At 41.6% G+C, this 21984-nt stretch overlaps 1 protein-coding gene across 6 annotated transcripts in view; it reads left to right on the plus strand.

The window, feature by feature from the left end:
- TANC1 (tetratricopeptide repeat, ankyrin repeat and coiled-coil containing 1) overlaps window positions 1-21984 on the plus strand; it is a 217418-nt gene that overhangs the window by 70238 nt on the left and 125196 nt on the right. For 5 of the 6 annotated variants that reach the window (XM_077829708.1, XM_077829710.1, XM_077829712.1 and 2 more), the window contains one exon: window positions 17467-17670. In XM_077829708.1, coding sequence (XP_077685834.1) covers window positions 17467-17670 — 204 coding nt within the window. The remainder of the gene's footprint in view (window positions 1-17466; window positions 17671-21984) is intronic. The other variant, XM_077829709.1, reaches the window with a different exon arrangement.

Consider the following 21984-nt stretch of genomic DNA (forward strand, 5'->3'; position numbering starts at 1 on the left):
CTCGGGGCCTCTGGTCTCTGGAAGAGCTCTTGTTGCACATCAATGTCAGAGAGCTCAGGGCAATTCACAGGCGTTCCAACCCCACGTAGCAGGCAGGGCTGTGTCAGTCTTTATAGACAACAGAACAGCCATGTTCTATATCAACAGGCAGGGTGGAGTGTGTTCTTCTCACCTGTGCCAGGAGGCACTTCGCTTATGGGAATTTTGCATACCCACTTGATTCACCTCAAGGCCTCCTATCGGCTGGGTTCTCAAAATGAACTAGCAGATCATCTCAGTAGTGTATTCACCAGCCACCATGAGTAATCCATACGCCCAGAGATCCTACAAATCATCTTCCAGAAGTGGGGAATTCCCCAAATGGATCTATTTGCAGCGAGGCACAACAGGAAGTGTCTCCAATTCTGCTCTTTCCTGGGCCACGGTCCAGGATCTCTGAGAGATGCCTTTCTCTTTCCCTGGACAGTTATCTGTTCTACATGTTTCCACCCATTCCTCTCATACATGAGGTCTTGTTGAGGATCAGACTGGACAGAGTGAGAGTCATCTTGATAGCCCTGGCCTGGCCACGCCAGCATTGGTTCACGACCCTCATGAACATATCAGTGGAAATACCAATCCGACTACCTCAGGTGCCAGACCTGATATCCCAGGACCACGGTTGCCTGTGTCACCTGAACCCCTAGTCCCTTCATCTCATGGCCTGGAAACTCCATTGCTGAACCCCTTGGAGCAGGCATGCACCAGACCAGTTTGAAAAGTTCTTTTAGGAAGCAGAAAGCCATCCACTAGAGCTACATACCTGGCAAAGTGGAAAAGGTTCTCAATTTGGTCAGCACAGAAAGGTGTCTTGCCCACGTGGTCATAAGCTCCATTCATTCTGGACTACTTGCTATGCCTCAAGCAGCAGGAGTTATCGGTGTCCACCTGGCTGCAGTTTTGGCATTTCACCGTTGCTGAAACAGCTGATCTGTCTTTGCAAACTCAATCTGCAGTTGGTTTCTCAAGGGGCTTGACAGGCTGTACCCCCAGGTACATCAACCAATCCCGCCCTTGGATCTCAACCTGGTATTGTTAAGGCTCATGGGTTCCCCATTCGAGCCATTGGCAATGTGTTCTTTGCTCTACTTGTCCTGGAAGGTAGCCTTCCTGGTGGCCATTATTTCGACCAGAAGGGTTTCAGAAATTAGAACCTTACTTCAGAACTTCTATACATGTATCCTTCAAGGACAAGGTCCAGCTACATCATCATCCAGCCTTCATTCCAAAGGTGGTTTCACAATTCCATAGTAACTAGGACATATTCCTTCCGGTCTTCTATCCGAAACCACATGCCAACAAACAGGAGCAGAGGCTTCACTCACTACATGTCAGACGTGTGCCTTCTACAGAAAAAGGACTAAATAGTTTCAGAAAACTACTCAACTTTTTTCAGAGTAGCAGCTGTGTTAGTCTGTATCTGCAAAAAGAAAAGGAGTACTTGTGGCACCTTAGAGACTAATAAATTTATTTAAGCATAAGCTTTCTTGAGCTATTAGCCATCACCTTCAGCCCCCAACTAAAACCTCTCCAGCGCATCATCAAGGATCTACAACCTATCCTGAAGGACGACCCATCACTCTCACAGATCTTCGGAGACAGGCCAGTCCTTGCTTACAGACAGCCCCCAAACCTGAGCAAATACTCACCAGCAACCACACAACAAAAATACTAACCCAGGAACCTATCCTTGCAATAAAGCCCGTTGCCAACTGTGTTCACATATCTATTCAGGGGACACCATCATAGGGCCTAATCACATCAGCCACACTATGAGAGGCTCATTCACCTGCACATCTACCAATGTGATATATGCCATCATGTGCCAGCAATGCCCCTCTGCCATGTACATTGGTCAAACTGGACAGTCTCTATGTAAAAGAATAAATGGACACAAATCAGACGTCAAGAATTATAACATTCAAAAACCAGTCGGAGAACACTTCAGTATCTCTGGTCACTCGATTACAGACTTAAAATTTACAATTCTTCACCAAAAAAAACTTCAAAAACAGACTCCAACGAGAGACAGCTGAATTGGAATTAATTTGCAAACTGGACATCATTAACTTAGGCTTGAATAAAGACTGGGAGTGGGTGGGTCGTTACACAAAGTAAAACTATTTCCCCATGTTTATTTTCCCCCCCTACTGTTCCTCAGATGTTCTTGTCAGCTGCTGGAAATGGCCCACCTTGATTATCACTACAAAAGGTTTTATTTCTCTCCTGCTGGTAATAGCCCACCTTACCTGATCGCTCTCGTTATAGTGTGTATGGTAACACCCATTGTTTCATGTTCTCTGTGTATATAAAATCTCCCCCCTGTATTTTCCACTGCATGCACGCGATGAAGTGAGCTGTAGCTCACAAAAAGCTTATGCTCAAATAAATTTGTTAGTCTGTAAGGTGCCACAAGTACTCCTTTTCTTTTTACTCAACTTTTTGTGTCTGTTTCAGACAGGAAGAAAGATCTCCCAGTCTCAACTAAGAGAATTTCATCGTGGATCATGTCCTGTATCCGTATGTGCTATGACGTGGCAAAGGTCCCTGCTCGGGCCCGGACAGAATAGTCCGCAAGGGCACAAGCATCTTCAGCTGCGTTCATGGCGCAGGTCCCTATCCAGGACATCAGTCAAGCGACTGTATTCTTTGGTCCGCACTTTTGCTTCTCACTATGCCATCACTCAGCAGGCTAGAGACAATGCTGGATTTGGGAGAGCGGTGTTGCAATCTGCTTGTCAATAAACTCCGAACCCTCCCCCTACATCTGCTTGGGAGTCAGCTACACTGGAATGGACAAAACAAGTGCTCATAGAAGAAAAAATGGTTACTAGCCTTCCATAACTGTTGTTCTTCGAGATGTGTTGCTCATGTCCATTCCAAAATCCGTCGTCCTGCTCTGTTTTCAGAGTTAGCAAGCAAGACGGGTCAGAAGGTTTGGCAGGATCATTTATACCAGCGCTATGAGAGTGCCACTCTAGGGGGCACCGGAGCCATCCCAACAGATACCACTGAAGGAAAAACTTCAGTGGGGGGCAGGGAGGGAGCACCACCAAGCTCTGCTTCTAGCTCTGTCCATCGGTTGTAGCTGCTGGCTCTGGCCACCAGCCCCACCCTCGGTGCTCTGCTCCTGGTGTGGCCCCGTGCCCCTGGCGCTCCGGTTCCGGCCCCAGCTGGGGCCCCAGCCTTGGCCCTCTAACCCCTGTCCGTGTCCCGTACCACCACCCCCCACCCTCCACCCCCCCCGCACGGAGCTGTGGCTGGAGGGGCACGGACAGGGGTAAGGGAGGTGCGGGGTAAAATGTTTGGGGACCATTAGTATAGGGGAAGCCGGTGCCTATCCCTAACCTGTCCTTCAGTCCAGGACTATACACAGTGGAGTGCCATCCACTCTGACAGAAAGGTTCCAATCCTCCCATCTTGGGGACTACTTCCTTCTTTGTCTCCAAGGCCCTTTCCACCATCCCTCCTGGGCTGAGTGCTTCTCCACTTCTCTCCTCAAGCCTGTTTAGGCCAAATTCCACTTCCCTGTCTCCATTTCCCTGCTTCCTCCTTAATCACTGTAGAGAGCCTCTAACATAGCTGGCGTGAATCAAGAGCCTTTTTTATATAGCTCCTGTAGGCGATCACGTGATCCTTCTGTCACATGTTTTAGCAGGTGACTGTAACTGTCTAAACTCAAGGTTTAAGTGCGAATGCCTTCCTAGAAGAGACATGTTGGCTACACCCATGCTTACACGACTAGCACACTGTTACACACTTAATGTTCAGAGGTTTAAGCAAAAATAAACATTTAATTATGGAAATTGATATTTTCCTAGAGTTTTAGATAGTAAGTTTATTTAAAGTTCTTTAAAAATATTACAGATATCCATTGGTATTTCCTTTTGGTCTCCTATACTGCCTATTCTTCACTAGTATGTGGTTTGTTTGTTTGTTTTTCCCTTAAACATGCCACACTATTGTTTCATGGAAAGAATAGGCTATATTTAGGAAAACTCAGTTTTTGAATATAATTATCCAAATAAATAGCAGTGCTGGATGCAAAATATAGTTATATTGGACTGAAGCTTGACCAGTAGGTCAGAAGAAGGGTGACTTCTTTTAAAAATTTCACACAGAGACCAGTCAGTTATTTCAGTTAGTTTTTAGTAACATGAGCAGTGTTGTTCTGTTGACCCCCCTATCAGGCCTGAAGGAACAAGAATAATGGAAGTATTGTGCTTAGCGTGCACTGTTCTTCCTGCAGAATGTCATCAAAGTTTAACATCAAATGTAGCACAAGGCATGCATGAAAAATGCATTAATTTTAATAAAAATTGGTGTCATTTGTGGGTTTTTTGTTTTTTGCATTTAATTTGTTTCTTTGACAACTTATATTGTGTCCAAAGCAACCAAGATATGCTACAGAAAAATTATTATGGTGTATTTTCTAAATAAGTTCCACAAAGGTATAGAATCTGAGGAAATCAAGAATCAGATTGAAGTTTTTGGCTGTTTGTGAATGGACATCGTAGTGTTTATTGGGATATGCAGTAAATCTAGTGATTTGAATCTTTTATTTTTTTACGAATGTTCTGTATTTACAATCTGTCAAAGGTTCTTCTTAGTATAAGTTTTGACCTTCTTAGTTTTCAGTTTCTCTTACCTTGTTTTACCATCTCCTCATATCCTAGTCTCTTTATATAAATATCTTTGACCTAAATGTATAATATAATACAGAATAAGTATTTGAGTGTACAAAATCTGAGTAACATTTTTACTTTTAGTAGTAAATTCTATTATGCTTGAAATATTCAAACACCTTTTAATTTTTATATTCTGAAGGATAATATAGGTAAAAAGTGTATTTTGACAAAATACACTTATTCTTGTGTTGAGCAAATGTTATGTGAGTTTGGAAAGTAGATTTTAATTAAGAAACTTGGACATTGCTCTCATTTTAATACCTTTTTTTGAAAAAAAAATTTCAGTGACTGTTGTGCTTTTTGGGCATTTGCTTTGGAGTCCTTAGTTTTGATTGCTAAAATAATGTCCAGTCATATTGTTTTGCTTTTCCTCCTCCATTTAGGATTATTTTATTCTAGGCCACAATTAAAAGCTTGACCTACACTACAGGCGCAGCACTTGAATACCAAATACAAATGCACTTAAATTCGCTGACATGAGAATTTTGTTAAATCATTGTAGCTAAATTGCCACTTTCATTTATAATAAAAGCAAAATGGAGTTGTTTGGCAAGCAAAAAATTATTTATTAGGCCACCTATTTAGTCCTTTATAAAGAAAAGCTACACCTTTTTGAGAAGACTTCTCTGTAACAGTAAGGATTTGTCTCAGCTAAAGCTGTTTATTTAGAACGTGTATTTGACCCTCACCTTCCCTATGTGATCTCTCATTAAACATCAGTGTTTGATTAACACTTGTAACTAAGCCAACAGTAAGCAGAGCTTCAGATACCCTGTCATCAAATTCAGGGCTTGCAAAATCATTAAATAAAATATGTTTGCATTTTAAAACTAAATATGCAAATCCAGTTTGCTTTTGGTACGTCAGCCCTGTATGGTAGGCTTTGAATTTTAAGTGAAAAGGGTCTTTCTTGTGCATGAGGTTCTGATACCATTAGTGGAATGTTGAACTTGTGCTGGAATCCTTTCAAATTTTAGAGTGACTTTTGGTCAGTCTTCTAAAAATGTCTCACAACAGAAGATGCTTTGTTTCATGCTAAAAATATGGAACTGTTTTTGATTATTCTGCAACGCTTTGCCCATTTTCTGTGGCGGTTGGCTATTATTTAAGAGTTTAGTACAGTGCCTTTTTTTGCTGAGCAAGTAGGTATTTTGTGTGGTGAAGCAATTCTTTTTTCCATAAGCTAACTCCAAAGAGAACTTCCAAGTGTCAAAGCTAGCTTTGATATTTAGATATTCACAAGCAATCGTTATTTCAAATGCTCTAATTTCTATTTCTCACTTTAATTTCTTTTAAAAATAGTTGTCTTTAACAGTAACACTTTAAAGGAAACAATTTTTGCTAATGCAAAAACCTCAGTTACTGTTAGTGGTTCAGATTTGGGGCTGTTGGAGAAGTAATCAGTGGGTGGGAAGTAGATATTGAGGATGAACAAATGGGTTCAGATAAAAACAGACTGGTTCAGATTTTCATCCAGGCATTGAACTTCTTGTTTTAAGTTTTCCCTGGGTTGGTTCTGATTTAATACATTTTGACTGCAGTCCAGGTGCCTAACTCCTGATGAGCCTTCTCCTCACAGGCTAGGTCCTTCCTTTGTCTTGTCCCTCCATACTTGGTGTGACAGGAAAACACATAGTTGAATGATTTCCCCACCTCACCCCACCCCTCAGAGGTGTCTCTTAAGTGACAGAAGTTAGTTTCCTTTTCCCAGGGCCAGGGCCTCATGCTCTGGCCTCTACTGTCTTGGGCAATGTGTTGGGGTAACTTCTCCTCCAGTTCCCCAATGTTGATACTGTTGTTGGTGGGAGTGGGTCTCAGGTTCCCAGGGATTGGGACCTGATACTCTGGTGCCTCCAAATCTTCAGGTAATGCTCTGGAAGCAAATTATCCTCCCCATTCCCTAACCATGAGTCCGGAATGAGTCTCTTTGTCCTGGGGACAATGGCATGATAGCTTGTCCTCTCCTGTCCCAGGCAACATTCTTACCTGCTTTGAGTTGACTGGTTTTAATTTAAAAAAGATGAAATCTCTGTAAGAGACAACTGAAGCTTTGTTATCAGCACATAATGATTAAAATAATAGGTGTATAGAGAACAGATGGACCATGCCGCCCTACCCCTATACTGTCACCTGTTCATTCCCAAGAAGAAAAAAATCAGGATGGGGGTGAAATGTGAAGCAAATTAGGTTTAAAAAATCATTTTTGAATCTTCAGTAATCTTTGTGGCACCTGGAATTTAGAGATTGTGATGGCACACTTTGGGGTTTGAAATAGCATCTGACAATGGCATGTTATGAGGGAAACCAAATCTTTTTTCTTCAGCACTCAGAGTTCCCCACTAATCTGTGGAATCTCTTTTCTCCTCTATGCACACTCATTAGCGGAAGTTATATATATATTCTTGTGTATGTCACGAAGAATCTCATTCAGCTGCATGAGACAGTTTTTAGCAAAGTAGAAAGTACTTCAGGATGTTGGATAATCAATGGTATTGTATGGGCACACAACATGTTAATTTGTTGGTTTCTAGGACATGTCTTCACTGATCACTTAGAACTTTAACAGAGAGATCACTGAACTGTTGGTGGCAAGAGAATAGGAACCATATGCAAAGAAGGCTAAATGAACTGTTACTGGTTTTTATGATTTTCACAGTCACGCTCTCTCCCATTCTCCCAAATATAATTTTTGTCCTGTCTTAACCAAAGCCATATATTAGTGCTTCTTTCCAACCAGCAAAATAATTACTGTGATGATAATCTGAGAGAGAGATGTGGAGTTTGACTATAGTATTTCCTCTGTGGGTTATTCTGTAAAATAACTTCAGAAAATATATCTAAAAAATAGACTACGGTGATTATCTGTGGATACCAAAACTTCAGCAAAAATTGCAGCAAGAGTTCCCTTATTTCCTAAAGGCCGGGGGAAAGATATAGGTCTTGCATGTGCTGTGAAGGCTAATAAAACTTATGCTCAGTCAGTAAGGGCACAGTTGTGAGGTCTAAAGGTCTGGAATCGTGAAAAAGAGTTCCAAGTTACGGGTTGTTTAGGACATTATAAGTCAACATCGTAAAATCAGTCCAGAAGCCAATAAATAACCATTGTGGATAATGGAACACAGGTTTAATGTGCTTGTGAAAAAAAATGACACTTATGAAAAAAGAAAAGGAGTACTTGTGGCACCTTAGAGACTAACAAATATATTTGCGCATAAGCTTTCGTGAGCTACAGCTCACTTCCTCGGATGTATTCAGTGGAAAATACAGTGGGGAGATTTATATACACAGAGAACATGAAAAAATAGGTGTTACCGTACACACTGTAGGGAGAGTGATCAGGAAAGGTGAGCTATTACTAGCAGGAGAGCGGGGGGGCAGGGGGGGGAGGAAGGGACCTTTTGTACTGATAATCAAGGTGGGCCATTTCCAGCAGTTGACAAGAACGTCTGAGGAACCGGGCGGGCGGAAATAGTTTTACTTTGTATAATGACCCATCCACTCCCAGTCTTTATTCAAGCCTAAGTTAATTGTATCCAGTTTGCAAATTAATTCCGATTCAGCAGTCTCTCGTTGGAGTCTGTTTTTGAAGTTTTTTGGTGAAGAATTGCAACTTTTAGGTCTGTAATTGAATGACCAAAGAGATTGAAGTGTACTCCATCTGGTTTTTGAATGTTATAATTCTTGACGTCTGATTTGTGTCCATTTATTCTTTTACGTAGAGACTGTCCAGTTTGACCAATGTACGTGGCAGAGGGGCATTGCTGGCACATGATGGCATATATCATATTGGTAGATGTACAGGTGAACGAGCCTCTCATAGTGTGGCTGATGTGATTAGGCCCTATGATGGTGTCTCCTGAATAGATATGTGGACACAGTTGGCAACGGGCTTTATTGCAAGGATAGGTTCCTGTGTTAGTGGTTCTGTTGTGTGGTGTGTGGTTGCTGGTGAGTATTTGCTCAGGTTTGGGGGCTGTCTGTAAGCAAGGACTGGCCTGTCTCCGAAGATCTGTGAGAGTGATGGGTCATCCATCATCCTTGATGATGCGTTGGAGAGGTTACAGCTGGGGGCTGAAGAACATGGCTAGTGGCGTTCTGTTATTTTCTTTGTTGGGCCTGTCCTGTAGTAGGTGACTTCTGGGTACTCTTCTGGCTCTGTCAATCTGTTTCTTCACTTCAGCAGGTGGATATTGTAGTTGTAAGAAGGCTTGATAGAGATCTTGTAGGTGTTTGTCTCTGTCTGAGGGTTGGAGCAAATGCGGTTGTATCGTAGAGCTTGGCTGTAGACAATGGATCGTGTGGTGTGGTCTGGATGAAAGCTGGAGGCATGTAGATAGGAATAGCGGTCAGCAGGTTTCCGGTATAGGGTGGTGTTTATGTGACCATCGCTTATTAGCACCATAGTGTCCAGGAAGTGGATCTCTTGCGTGGACTGGTCCAGGCTGAGGTTGATGGTGGGATGGAAATTGTTGAAGTCATGGTGGAATTCCTCAAGGGCTTCTTTTCCATGGGTCCAGATGATGATGATGATGTCATCAATGTAGTGCAAGTAGAGTAGGGGCACTAGAGGACGAGAGCTGAGGAAGCGTTGTTCTAAATCAGCCATAAAAATGTTGGCATACTGTGGGGCCATGCGGGTACCCATAGCAGTGCCGCTGATTTGAAGGTATATATTGTCCCCAAATGTGAAATAGTTATGGGTGAGGACAAAGTCACAAAGTTCAGCCACCAGGATTGCTGTGACATTATCGGGGATAGTGTTCCTGATGGCTTGTAGTCCATCTTTGTATGGAATGTTGGTGTAGAGGGCTTCTGCATCCATAGTGGCCAGGATGGTGTTTTCAGGAAGATCACCGATGGATTGTAGTTTCCTCAGGAAGTCAGTGGTGTCTCGAAGATAGCTGGGAGTGCTGGTAGTGTAGGGCCTGAGGAGGGAGTCTATATAGCCAGAAAATCCTGCTGTCAGGGTGCCAATGCCTGAGATGATGGGGCGTCCAGGATTTCCAGGCTTATGGATCTTGGGTCGCAGATAGAATACCCCAGGTTAGGGTTCCAGGGGTGTGTCTGTGTGGATTTGTTCTTGTGCTTTTTCAGGGAGTTTTCTTGAGAAAATTGTATAGTTTCTTTTGGTAACCCTCAGTGGGATCAGAGGGTAATGGCTTGTAGAAAGTGGTGTTGGAGAGCTGCCTAGCAGCCTCTTGTTCATATTCCGACCTATTCATGACGACGACAGCACCTCCTTTGTCTGCCTTTTAGATTATGATGTCAGAGTTGTTTCTGAGTCTGTGGATGGCATTGTGTTCTGCACAGCTGAGGTTATGGGGCAAGTGATGCTGCTTTTCCACAATTTCAGCCCGTGCACCTCGGCGGAAGCACTCTATGTGGAAGTCCAGTCCAGGTGTGGGCAGGCAGGCTTAGCAAGGCAGGATTCAAGTATGGGGGGATCCAGGTGTGGGCTGAGAGAGTTCTGTGTGGGGGCAATCTGGGTGTAGGTGGCTCGGGGGGGGATGCAGGGGTGTGTGTGTGTGTAAATCTGGTTTGTTGGGGGGCGGGTTCTGGGTGAAATGGTAATGGGACTCTGCAGTAGGGTCTGGGTGTGGGTGGTTCAGTGTGGGGGCCAGATGCTGGGGAAGTGGGGCTCAGTGGGGTAGGGATTCAGGTGCAGCTGGTTGGGGCTTGGTAAGATGGGGATCCGGGTGTGGGTGGCTCGTTGGGGTGGTGCAGGGCGAGTGTGGCTTGGTGGAGGGTCTGCGTTTGAGGGGATCTGGATGCATGAGGGTTGGGCGGATGGGGGAGTAGCTCCCTGTGCAGGGATCCCTCCCCCTGCAGCTGAGGAGCAATGGGTACAGGAAGGGTGGCAGTGGGGAGGTTTTTTTGCAGAGCTTCCTGCAGCCTGGGGAGAAATCTGGGGGTGGGTCTGACCTGGCCCCAGATACCATGCAGGGGAAGAGGAAGTCCAATCCTGCAGGGGCTAGCAGATGAACCTGGCACAGGTTAGGAGCCACCAGCTGGGTCTTTCCTTTCCCCACCCCCTGCCCCACAGTGATTTACCTCTCTGCTGGCTGCCCTGGGCACCCAAAACATACTGCTGGGGAGGGTCGCATGACCAGTGTTGTGGCTTCTTTTTGCTTCCTTATAGAAAAGTCATTTTTCTGTGGGAAAGCAAAGAAATCTGCGGGGGACTTAAATTCTGCGCATGCACAGTGGCTCAGAATTTCCCCCAGGAGTAAATATAGATGATGTCAAGTCCATTAGTTTGTATGCATGAGCTTGCAAATAAAGAAAATGATAGGTTTCTGCTGGAACGATCTTATAACATAAGGCAGTGGTCCTGCAAACGCTGTGGGATAAACAATTTTCTACCATGAGTTGTCCCATTAGCATGTGCCTGGTATTTAGTGTTTGCAGGATTAGGTCCTAAACTACCTTTAACATGTTAAGGGATGGGAAATAAAGGAAGGGGATATGGGAAGTTGAGGGTTTCAACTGTGAATAACAGAAGAGATCAAAGAGTGATTTTTTCCTAGCTTACTTGGGGCATTTAGCATGTTAATGCAGGTATGTTCATAATATGGTTTGTTAAATGTACTGGTCATATTTAAGATAAAAAGATTGTCCTTCTTTATTGACTGTCATCCGAGATCAAAAGAGGCTTACAGGAAAGATCTATAATTGGCTTGGTAGAATGCATGCTGAAAATTTGTCATCCTCAATCTAAACACTGTTATTGATTGTTCTTCCATAAAAGGAGGACTGTTAGCTGCAATTTTGAAGGTTTTCATAGTTTCTCCCCCCAATCCCAGTTGGTATACTTTTTTTTGTGTGTGTGTACTGGTTTCCCCTCCCCCCCACCAAAAAACGTTTGCTTTGTCTCCTAACAAGAGACTATGGCACTGTACATTAGAAAGGTGACCAACTAAAGGAATAAGTCTGTTAAATTGATATAGTTTTTGTGTATCATGCAAAAATATTTTAAAACAATGGAGGCTTGTTAAAAGAGCAGACCTATTAGCAATACATCTTAAAAAAGGGTGTTGGGACAGAATTTCTGCTGTTATGGTCCATTTTTACATCCTTTCTATACGGCAAGAAGATTGTTTTTGTTTTTTTCTTATGTGGCCTATCTCAGTTCAGCAGATGTGGCTGATTTTGCTTTTCCCTTGACATCTCAAAAATATCTGTAAAAAAGAGTCCATGGGATATTTGTTGTCCTTGGTATTCAGACCTAATCAAAGTATTGACAGAGCTTGTATTTTCATTAACTTAACCATTGGTGTTTGAAACTAGATCTTCTTCTTGAATGTTATAATAATTAGAATTCCAAAGTCTCTTCCACACTATACAGCTTATATACTGAATGAGGAAATAAAATAGTTTTTATTATGCTTAATCTTGAAATATATACGAAAAAAGCCAGTAAAGGTTTTCATTCCTGTTATCCTCTGTTTTCAATAGGATTAGATAAAGCATTTAGTTTTAGGTCTGTTAAAATTCAAGTTCTGCATTAAGTATAATCAGTCTTATATAATCATTACATTGTAGTCAGCTATCCCCATCCCTTCCCCCCCCCCTTAAAATTGTTAATCTTATTAAACTTTTCAGTTCCGTCCCAATATGTCAATAGGATTTGAGTTTCATTTTCAAGGCACCCCCCCACCCTTTTTTAAATTGTGGCAGTTTCCATGGTTACTTTGACCATTGAATAGGACCTCCTAATTCCTTGTGATTCATGGCCATGAAACTATGTTGGCCAGAGACACATTGGCAGTGGAAATGTGTACAAATAAAAGGTTTATAAGATAGAGAATGTGGTTTCACAGGACTACTTGTCTTTGTTTAGTCTGACATTATTAGAAAACTTGTAAGCTGTCACCTTCCTGTTATTGCAGGGCTGATGTGTAGACACTGGGCTGGAGATATAAAATATAAAAATATCTAACACTGTGAAAACATGAAGCTATAATTATTTGAATTATTTTTAAAATGGTGGGTGAGTAATTGTAGCTTTTAATATGTTTATGGCAACTGATTACATCCTTGGATACAGGTGCAAACTGGTGTTTTGGCAGTGATTATGTATGTATTTCTAAAGTGCTCATCTCTCTAACATGTAGGTGCTTTCTAGAAAGCAGAAAAGTATTATTACTCACACCCTATGTGGTCATTAATTTTTGATCTGTACTATCACCAGTCTATACCTCCCACTCTGAAGACTGCTAGTGGAGTTGTGAGAAACTAAACAATTTACTGCTTCAAAATATTGTATTTATTTTTCTGTGGCATTAACACTGTGCATCACTTTAGATCTGACAGTAGTCCCAATTTATATTATAACAAATATATAAATATCAGTGAAACATGTAACGTTCACTGAGACTATTGCCTTTATTTGAAACACTGAAAATGCTAATTACTTTGTTTTCTGTGGGCAAATTCCATTCTGAATTACTTCGGTATTTGTTATACTGAAATTTAGAATACCTAACTTGGTTTGCTTGTCTGTATTCCAAATACTACTTGTGTTGGTGTTTAAAGACCACTAAACTGAAAAGTGCTGTCTCTTTCCTGCCTCGTCCCGGGCAGGGTGTATTTTTGTTGTTTTTTCTTTTGCAAGTGCCCAGCTGTCATAGTTGTTGCATACAAACTGGCAAATTGAAGTGACATTGGTGCCAGGACAGTGTGACGCTGTCTTGTTCCACAGGGAAACCGCTTTAAGATGGTATGTAGATTGGCATGGGGCAATTGTTTAAGAACAATCAAACAGCTAGAATGCATTGTATATAACATTTGGTAGAAATGAATAAGATGCCTAAGAATTGATTCTTATAGCTATTTTAACTTTTCAGTGTCGTCAGAATTAATGGGTTGCTAGCAGATAGCAGCCAATCTGGAAGCAGGATTTTCATACCCAGTTCTTTGTCTTTCTCCCCTTTGGGATCAACTATGCCAATTATTTGAAAATACTATATGAAAGTTGTACCGTTCCTGAAACTAACCATTCCACAGGTCCAGTCCCTGCTTGTACTGTTTGAAGGCCTTACAGAGGGTACAAGGCATTCAGAAATGTCATTTGCTCAGTGGATTAGAGGCCCTAACAAGCCTCCCTCACCTCAGAGGAACTTTGGGTTTGCTCTATCCAAGCCATGTCTATGTCCTGGGACGGAGTTCAGGATGCCTCAATTGATGAGATCTCTTGGGCTGCCTTCTCTGCTAGGCTCATACTTTCTTGAGAAACTACTAGCTGAATTGCTTGCATTAGGTAATGCAGCCTTTCGTCAGTGGGTTTTTGGAGGGGTCCTTCAGGAGCAGCCAGAGGGCTGATTCTTTCCTGGGGTGTTTTGCTCCCTTCTGACTGTGCTCCTTCCCCATTGTTCCTAATGGTCTCCCCTTTTAGATTAGCCTATCTTAGGTTCTCAAGAGCTGTTTTCCCTTCTGGGTACAAACACTTGCTAGTCAGATCCATTCATCCATAATGGTGGGAGTTGCATAAAGTGAGGTAAGAGAAATTAGTTTTGTTTTCATATCCCCTCCCCCTCCCTCCCCCCCCCCCAAATATAACTGTTTAATTATGGCAACAATGCACTCAGTGTCTTAGTGAGCAAGGATCTGTGAATGAACATAAATGAGAGCTTGCTGTCAAGCTGAAAGAACTTGAGTGCAGGTAGAAGGGTTTCTGTGTTTTAATTTTGTGTTGCTCTTGAAATTCAAGTAATGGAAATTTGGTGTGTGCTGCTGTCGCAACAGACATGATCATGGGTGTAATCAAAGTAAATATCGGCAGCATGCTGCTATAATAAAAATTGCTGAGACAGGATGGTCTATGTACAAATGTTAAAAATTCTTGTAAAGTTACTGTTGTAGCCAAATTTATTTATCATGTAATTTCATTGAAGATAGTAGTAGTTTCACTCCTCTGAATTTGGCCCTATTGCACTAGTTTTCATTTAACAGCCTAATCTTTCAAAGAGTTAGTAGGCAGCAAAGGCAGACTAAAATAATAGCTGTTTTTTTATTAAAAAATATGTGAATATAAAACACTAATTTATTTCACAGCAATAAAATAGAAAAAATGTGTGATCCAATGTTTTCTTGTTTTTTGTTTTGCTTTTATTTCCTGCAAGAGGAAAAACTCTTTTTGTTCCTCTTTCTGTATGTGTTGTCTGTTTTTGCACTGTCTCACTGCCATCACAGCTGGAATGCTTGCACAATTTCCAAATTGCAGTCTCTGTAACATGTCTAGTGAAAACCTTAGCAACAATGTCAATATTTTCAAATTGCAGTTAGCTGCATTTACATTTTGCTTGCTTGCTCGCTCACTTTTTTTCTTTGTCCAAAGACATGAATGGAATGTGAGCTCCTGCTTCTATGTGTATCCTACATACACCTCGTCCAAAAAACCCCTCATTTTATATTCACTGGTTTTGTCTTTAAGGTTATAAATGAGCCTGTCACTTCTAATCTAAATCTGTATTTATAGTGTACCAGTTGCCAAGGTTGACGTGCAATAGGTGCAGAGTTGATACTAAAAGTGTGGGTTGGATTTTCAAAAGTGCTTAAGGGAGTTAGCTGCCTAGCTTCCATTCAAAGTCAATAGAAATTAATTGCCTAGTTCCTTTAGGTGCTTTTGAAAATCTCATCCTGTGAGGTTATAAATCTGTAAATTAAAATTGCTGGTGTTTTGTTTCATTATTTCTTTGGAAATATCTTTTTACACACAGTATGTTGCAACTTGCTACACACGGAAGTGTCTCTTCTAGTTCTCAGGGGGTTTTGAGCCAGTAGCGAAGCTTCAACAATAGTCATGAAAGGCACTTTAGATAAATGTAATTGTACATTTTCCTTAGTTTTTACAATTTCTGTTCTTCATTGTGATTGAACCTAAAACTCAATCCCTAAAAAATGTACCCCACCACCAACCAGTTCTAGCTTTGTTGGGGCTGAAAATTAAGAGAGGAGCTGAAGATAAACTTAACATTAGGAAGGTGGTATGTTATCCTGCTATCGTGTTTTAATTGTGTTTTAGGACTTACAACTCAGTGAGAGAACTTCGAAAGCCAGAGTGAAGTTTTTGCAGTTCATTCATCCTTCAAAGAGAAAGCATATTTCTCACTGTATAATTCCTAGCGGTAAAGTTTGACAACAGGGTAAGTCTGGCTATATGAACCAGACTTCTTGAGATGCGCTCATTTTTGGAAATAGGAAACCACTGTGTATTTAGACTTTTTGCTTGTTAAATGATTGTGCATTTATCTCAAACTTCCATGTGTGCTGTTTCAAAGCTTGCTAGTTAAATTGACAAATACATCCCATTTTTTTCTCCCAATCTAGGAAGATTACATACTCTCTGCAATCTTGTTATTAAAAATAAGAGGTTTCCTTATGGTACAGTATGAAAATACAAGAAGATGCTTTAAAGATTGTATTAATAGACTGCATCTGATGGAAAGTGCTGAAGAACAGCTGTTAAAAAGGTTGTAGGTTTTGATGGCTACAAAATAAACAGGAAACTTGACCATACAAGATTTGAATCTAATTGAAATATCGAGTTTATTTACTTTCAATAAGATAATATGAGGAATTGGTAAGAAGTGTCTGTTTTCTCTATAACTCTAATTTATCTAGGTTCTTTTACGGCAACCATCCTTGTAGTAACAATGTGCCTTGACTGTGGTAGCTGAGCATATAGGCTAAACTTTACTGTAGACTTTTCTTTCTCTCTCATTTGTCAGGATATGTATAATATTTTTGCTTTACTTTTTATTTTTGCGAGACTGGTTCACTTTTAACTATAGTTTTGAGTTTACAATTATCAATTTTTTATTATTTATAATTTCAATAATTCATGATGTCTTCATTAGGAAATAAAATATCGGATGCATTTTGGTATAAAGCTTTGTTTGTGAGTTTTGTTGATTTCTATTTTAGACACTGAGGCCTGAAGAACTAATATGACCATACACATCTGGCTTGTCTGCCTTGCCTTCTGTTTTCCTTGTTTCATTGCTGTGAGCAGTCAGGCTTTTGAAATGTATAGCAATTCGGTCTGCTATTGAACTAAAATGTTTTTTCTTGATAAGTTTCCCCTCTATTAGATATACACACTAGTTTGTCATTGTATTGTGAACCAACAATTTTTTATTTTTTCTTAAATAAAAAAACATTTATTTATCAAACCCCATGTCTTGGATTTCACAGATACAAGCAGAAAAAAAGGCAGGTCAAATTTGGACTTGCCAAATTTGAGGGTCCCTTACTGTTGCCCTTATTTCATAAGGTTATTCCTGGCATAGGTTGAAAACTCTTCCAGATTTCCGCTGTAGTTGTGATTTTGCAGACAAGCATGCCTTTCAGGGCATCACAGCAATTGTAAAATACCTTTTCATCTATAGAAATATTTGTGTCTAATTGTGGTAATATGGTTTTGCCTCAAAGGGTAAAATCTAAACGATAGTAATCTTATCTATAAGCTTGTTTTCTGAATGATGTTAGAAACAAAATTCTGCTTACTTGCTCTACGTTCTGTGTGTTCACAGGGCTTTTTGTTGATTCCTAGATACTATAGTGATAGGAATATTACAGAGAGGTGGTCTTTTCCCCACCATGGTAGGAGTGGTCTAGTAGACTTTTTTGTTAGTGGATGGTGCATGTTCATACCAATATTGTAGGCTATATTTCAGTGTAATTGTCTCACCTTTATTTCAGTGCATTTGGTAAATCACAAACCACATTTTATTTTCAGCAGGTGACTCCTGCCCAGAGAATGCACTGCACATTATTGCGACACCTGGCTACAGTGCAGATTCTCCCACTGGTAATCAGCATGTACCTGAGGATATGTATAGACTAAACTTGACTAAAGGCGTCTCAATGTCTTTGCCATCATCACCTTTGCTGCCACGCCAGTCTTTCTTGATGCAAACAAGAGCAAACAAAAAATCCCCAGGTAAAACTTAATTGATAAACTAAAATATATTTGCAATATTTAATATCAAGAGCATTATAAATTTCCCCCCCTATTTCAAATAGTGTTAATAAAGCTACTGTAATGAAACCAGGAAAAATTGATGTGCGTTTGTATGGGCCTGTGGAAAGACATAAACAACTTGTGTTCACATGGAATATTTTCTTCCTTTCAAAAGCACAGAATTGTTCTAGCTGGTTAAAGTTTAATACAAAATCTGTTTGCCTTGAAATGTCGTCTGAATGTGTTTAAAAATTTAATTGTTAGAGTATGAGTTTGTACTTCAGATATGCAGAGATAGCTATAAATCTGTATCCTGTTTTTGCTTGATTTTTAAGTGTGGTAGTGACTATAGAGTGTCATTGTGACATGCATTTAGTGATGGCTGTAGCTGTGTTTAATTTGAGAATAATCTTCACAGTTTGTAGCTACTATTTATTTTCCAAAATAAATAAATGGATGTAAAATTTTAAGCTGTTGAAATCATGGCAACTAATTTGTTACTACTAAGAATACAAGTTTTGAGAAGTAATGCGCATGTCTCTTACTAAATTAGGTATACCCTCTAATTTCCTTTTTATCTGCATTCTGTGGATTTCAATCATTCCAACACACTAGCATCACTTGAGTTCAAGTGGCTTGAGCATCAGATGAAGCTTTCCAAACTGCCAGTATCTAGGGAGATAGGTAATGGTTTTGAAGTTCTGTTGTCTTAGTATCTGCATCTGTGAACTTGAGTATCATGACAAAAAATTGTTAGGTTTGTCAGTACAAGATGCTTCTTGGCAACAAGCCATGATATTTAAAAATGAAAGAGAAACATTTGTTAAAAAGGTTATCAGTCAAGTATTCCAAAATACTATTAGGGTTTTTAAACAAATATTCTTAGAGGATTTACTTACTTTATCTAAAATTCTTTTATCATCCAAATCCTTCTTGTAACCTCTTTCTTTTTGGCTCTTGATGTTTAAAGGACCGTGTTAACTTTAAGAGTTCAGGTAAAATTACTGAACCAGCGAATAGCATGTTTCAGTTCTGTTTGATTTTTACAAAGGATTGTATATTGACTTTAACACCTAAGGTAAAATCTTGGCCCCACTGAAGTCAATGGCAGTTTTGCCATCTGCTTCAGTGGGGCGAGAATTTTACCCCTAGTTTTGAACTGTTGGGAAAAGTTAACAATATTTCAGAAAGATACAGTGTTTTTAAGGTATCTCAAAATTGTGTGATCTAATGCAAAGTGACTGAAATTTTTATGGTTAGCGTAACAGACTACTTATCAAGGTGGATAAAAATCAATGATTTTTTAAAAAAATCAAAACAGATTTTTTTTATTTAAATTGGAATTTTTTGATAAAATGCTTTTTGAGGGAAAAACTATCTAAAGATCATTTAAATTAAGATACATTATAGCTCAAAGATATCTCATCATGGAATGGGGTTATAAATTCTAATTCTATAGTATGAGACAATATATTCATGTAATCTTTAAGAAAAGTTTTGTAATTGAGTTTCAATAGTTCATGGATTAGGGACCCAATTTTATGGGGTTCCAGGGGCTTCTGTATAGATTATTTAGATTAATCTTTCTATCTACCCAATGGGACTCAGTGCTCAGTCTAGAAGATACCATCAGAGATGCTTAGGCCCCGTCTACACTGACAAGTTTCTGCACAGTAAAGCGGCTTCCTGCGCTGTAACTCCCGAGGTGTAGACACTGCCAAGCCACTTAATGCGCAGAAACTGTGCAGTTGTAGCGCTCTTAAAAAAACACCCCGACGAGAGGCGTAGACCTTTCTGTGCCGGAGCTACAGCGCTGCAGTGCCAGTGTAGACACCGTGGTGAATACAGTGCTGCGATTGGCCTCCGGGAGGTTTCCCACAGTGCCTGTTCTCACCTCTCTGGTCATTGGTTTGAACTCTGCCACTCTGCCCTCAGGTGACCAACCGTCAGTCCCACCCCTTAAATTCCTTTGGAAATTTGGAAGTCCCCTTCCTGTTTGCTCGGTGATGCGTGCAGTAGTCTCAGCACATCTTTCCAGGTGGCCATGCCTGCTCCACGCACCAGGTGATCCCCTTCTTGGAGCAATGCCAAGCTGCTGGATCTCATTGGTATTTGGGGAGAGGAGGCTATGCAGTCCCAGCTGTGCTCCAGCCATAGGAATTATGACACCTACGGACAGATTTCTCAATACATGATAGAAAGGGGCCATGGCTGGGACACATTGCAGTGTAGGGTAAAAGTAAAGGAACTGCGTAACGCTTACCACAAGGCGCAGGAGGCAAACTGCTGCTCCAGTGCTGTGCCCACGAGCTGCCGGTTCTACAAAGAGCTGGATGCAATACTCGGTGGTGACCACCTCTCCACTACGAAGGCCCCTGTGGATACTTCGTTGGCTCATATGCCAGTCAAGAGTGGACCAAGCTAGGAGGAGCAAATCTTGGACGAAGAGGGGGAAGGGGTCCCAGATGCATAGGATGGCTCGAGGGCCAGAGATGCATGCAGTCAGGAGCTCTCTTCTACCCTGGAGGAGCCTAGCCAGTCAAAGCAGTCGGATCTTGGCGAAGCGCAAATAGGAGAGGAGGCCCCTGGTAAGTGGATCTGATTTTGGGAATTGCCAAAGTGATTTGTTGGGGGCAGGAGTGTTGCAGAAAGCAAGCTTGTCTCCCACCACGTGCCTATTCTGAGCAGCGGAACAGGCTGTTGATACACTCCCTCACTTCACGAGAATCTCCCTCAGAGATCTCCTGGAAACTCTTGTGGAGATAGTGGGAATTCACTGCTGCAGGTTCCTCAGCAGAGCTGCTTTGTTTCTTGCCTCATTAATGGTAACTTTCCTGCACCACTGTGCTGTCCGGGGGCGGGACGGGACGGGCAGGGAGGATCATTGCTGCACACAGGCGAGCCGCATAGGGGCCAAGGTAGGAGCCGCAGGCTTGGAGAAGACCCTCCCTTGATTCCCTGCTCACGCTCAGCAGCAAGATGTCTTCCATAATGAACACAGCTTGTGGAAAATGTGGGGACAGAAATGATTATCAAGCCCCCCCCACAGTGCTGGATCTCCCCAAGAGCCATGTGCCCAGTGTACAGTAGCGTCTGGGAAGAGTGATTCACCGTGCCTTGCGGCTACTCACCATTTTGGGGGTCTTGTGGCTTATGTGTGCTTGCCTGGGGTCAGCCAGTTAATGACAGATGTGTGACTACTGGCTGTGTTTTAAAGCACTGAATTAGTGTTGTCTGTGCTGCAAACAATACTGCTTGTAAAATGTTGCATTTAAACTTCACAGAGATGACATTGGGAGGCCAGCCTCCCTTATCGGCAGTAGAACGGCTGCGCAGAATTAGAAAGCAGCCACGAAGAACTGAGGAGGACTTTCTGCGTGAGGTTATGATGCATTCCGTTGCTGAGATACAGGAATTGAAGGAGTGGCGGGACAGCGAGAAGAGAGACCGAAAGGAGAATGCAGCACACACCAGAAAGAAACCACGGAGCGGCTCTTAAATGTTATGGAGCGCCAAGTGGACGTGCTCCAGGCGATACTAGCTCTTTAAACCGAGCAGCTCTGTGCCCGCCCTCTCCTGCAGCTGCTGTCGCAAAACTCTTACCCATGTGCCCCCCACCGCCAACACACTGTTATCAACCTCCTGGCTCCATTCTCTACCCGCAGCATTCCACTCCTCCCTCCTCACAGTCCAGCAGTGTGGACTCCCACTGCACTCAACACCCATCCCTCTGCAGTTTGGCCCTGCTGAAGTACGGCACCCGCTGTATTGTACTCCAAAGGAGAAGGTTGGGTACGATTCCTGGACGTACACAAATCTGTAGCTGTCCTGGGACCCCTCCTCCTCTGGAGACCATCTCTTCCCCCATCTCCCTCCCTGCTGATGTATTTTTGTTGTTTGACTCTCTCCTTCGGTTGTTTTCTTTTAATAAAAGCATTGTGTTGGTTTGAAAGCAATCTTTATTCTATTACGTGAAAGCAAAAAGAGCCCTGCAAAGCAACATACAATTACGTTAAACCCCCTTATTGCATCATGTGCACCAGTCACCTCATAGCATTACAAGCACTGCAATCCCGAGTATAGCAGCAAATTGTAGCTCACAAAAGCTTATGCTCAAATAAATTGGTTAGTCTCTAAGGTGCCACTAGTACTCCTTTTCTTTTTGTGAATACAGACTAACACAGCTGCTACTCTGAAACCAGCAAATATTATATTTAAATATTAAATATTCAGCTTCAAATTGCTGCCTCAAGACATCTCTGATCCTTCTGGCCCCACGCAGTGCCCCTCTAA

The sequence above is a fragment of the Eretmochelys imbricata genome, chromosome 11 (genome assembly GCF_965152235.1).
Source record: "Eretmochelys imbricata isolate rEreImb1 chromosome 11, rEreImb1.hap1, whole genome shotgun sequence".
NCBI lineage: Eukaryota > Metazoa > Chordata > Testudines > Cheloniidae > Eretmochelys > Eretmochelys imbricata.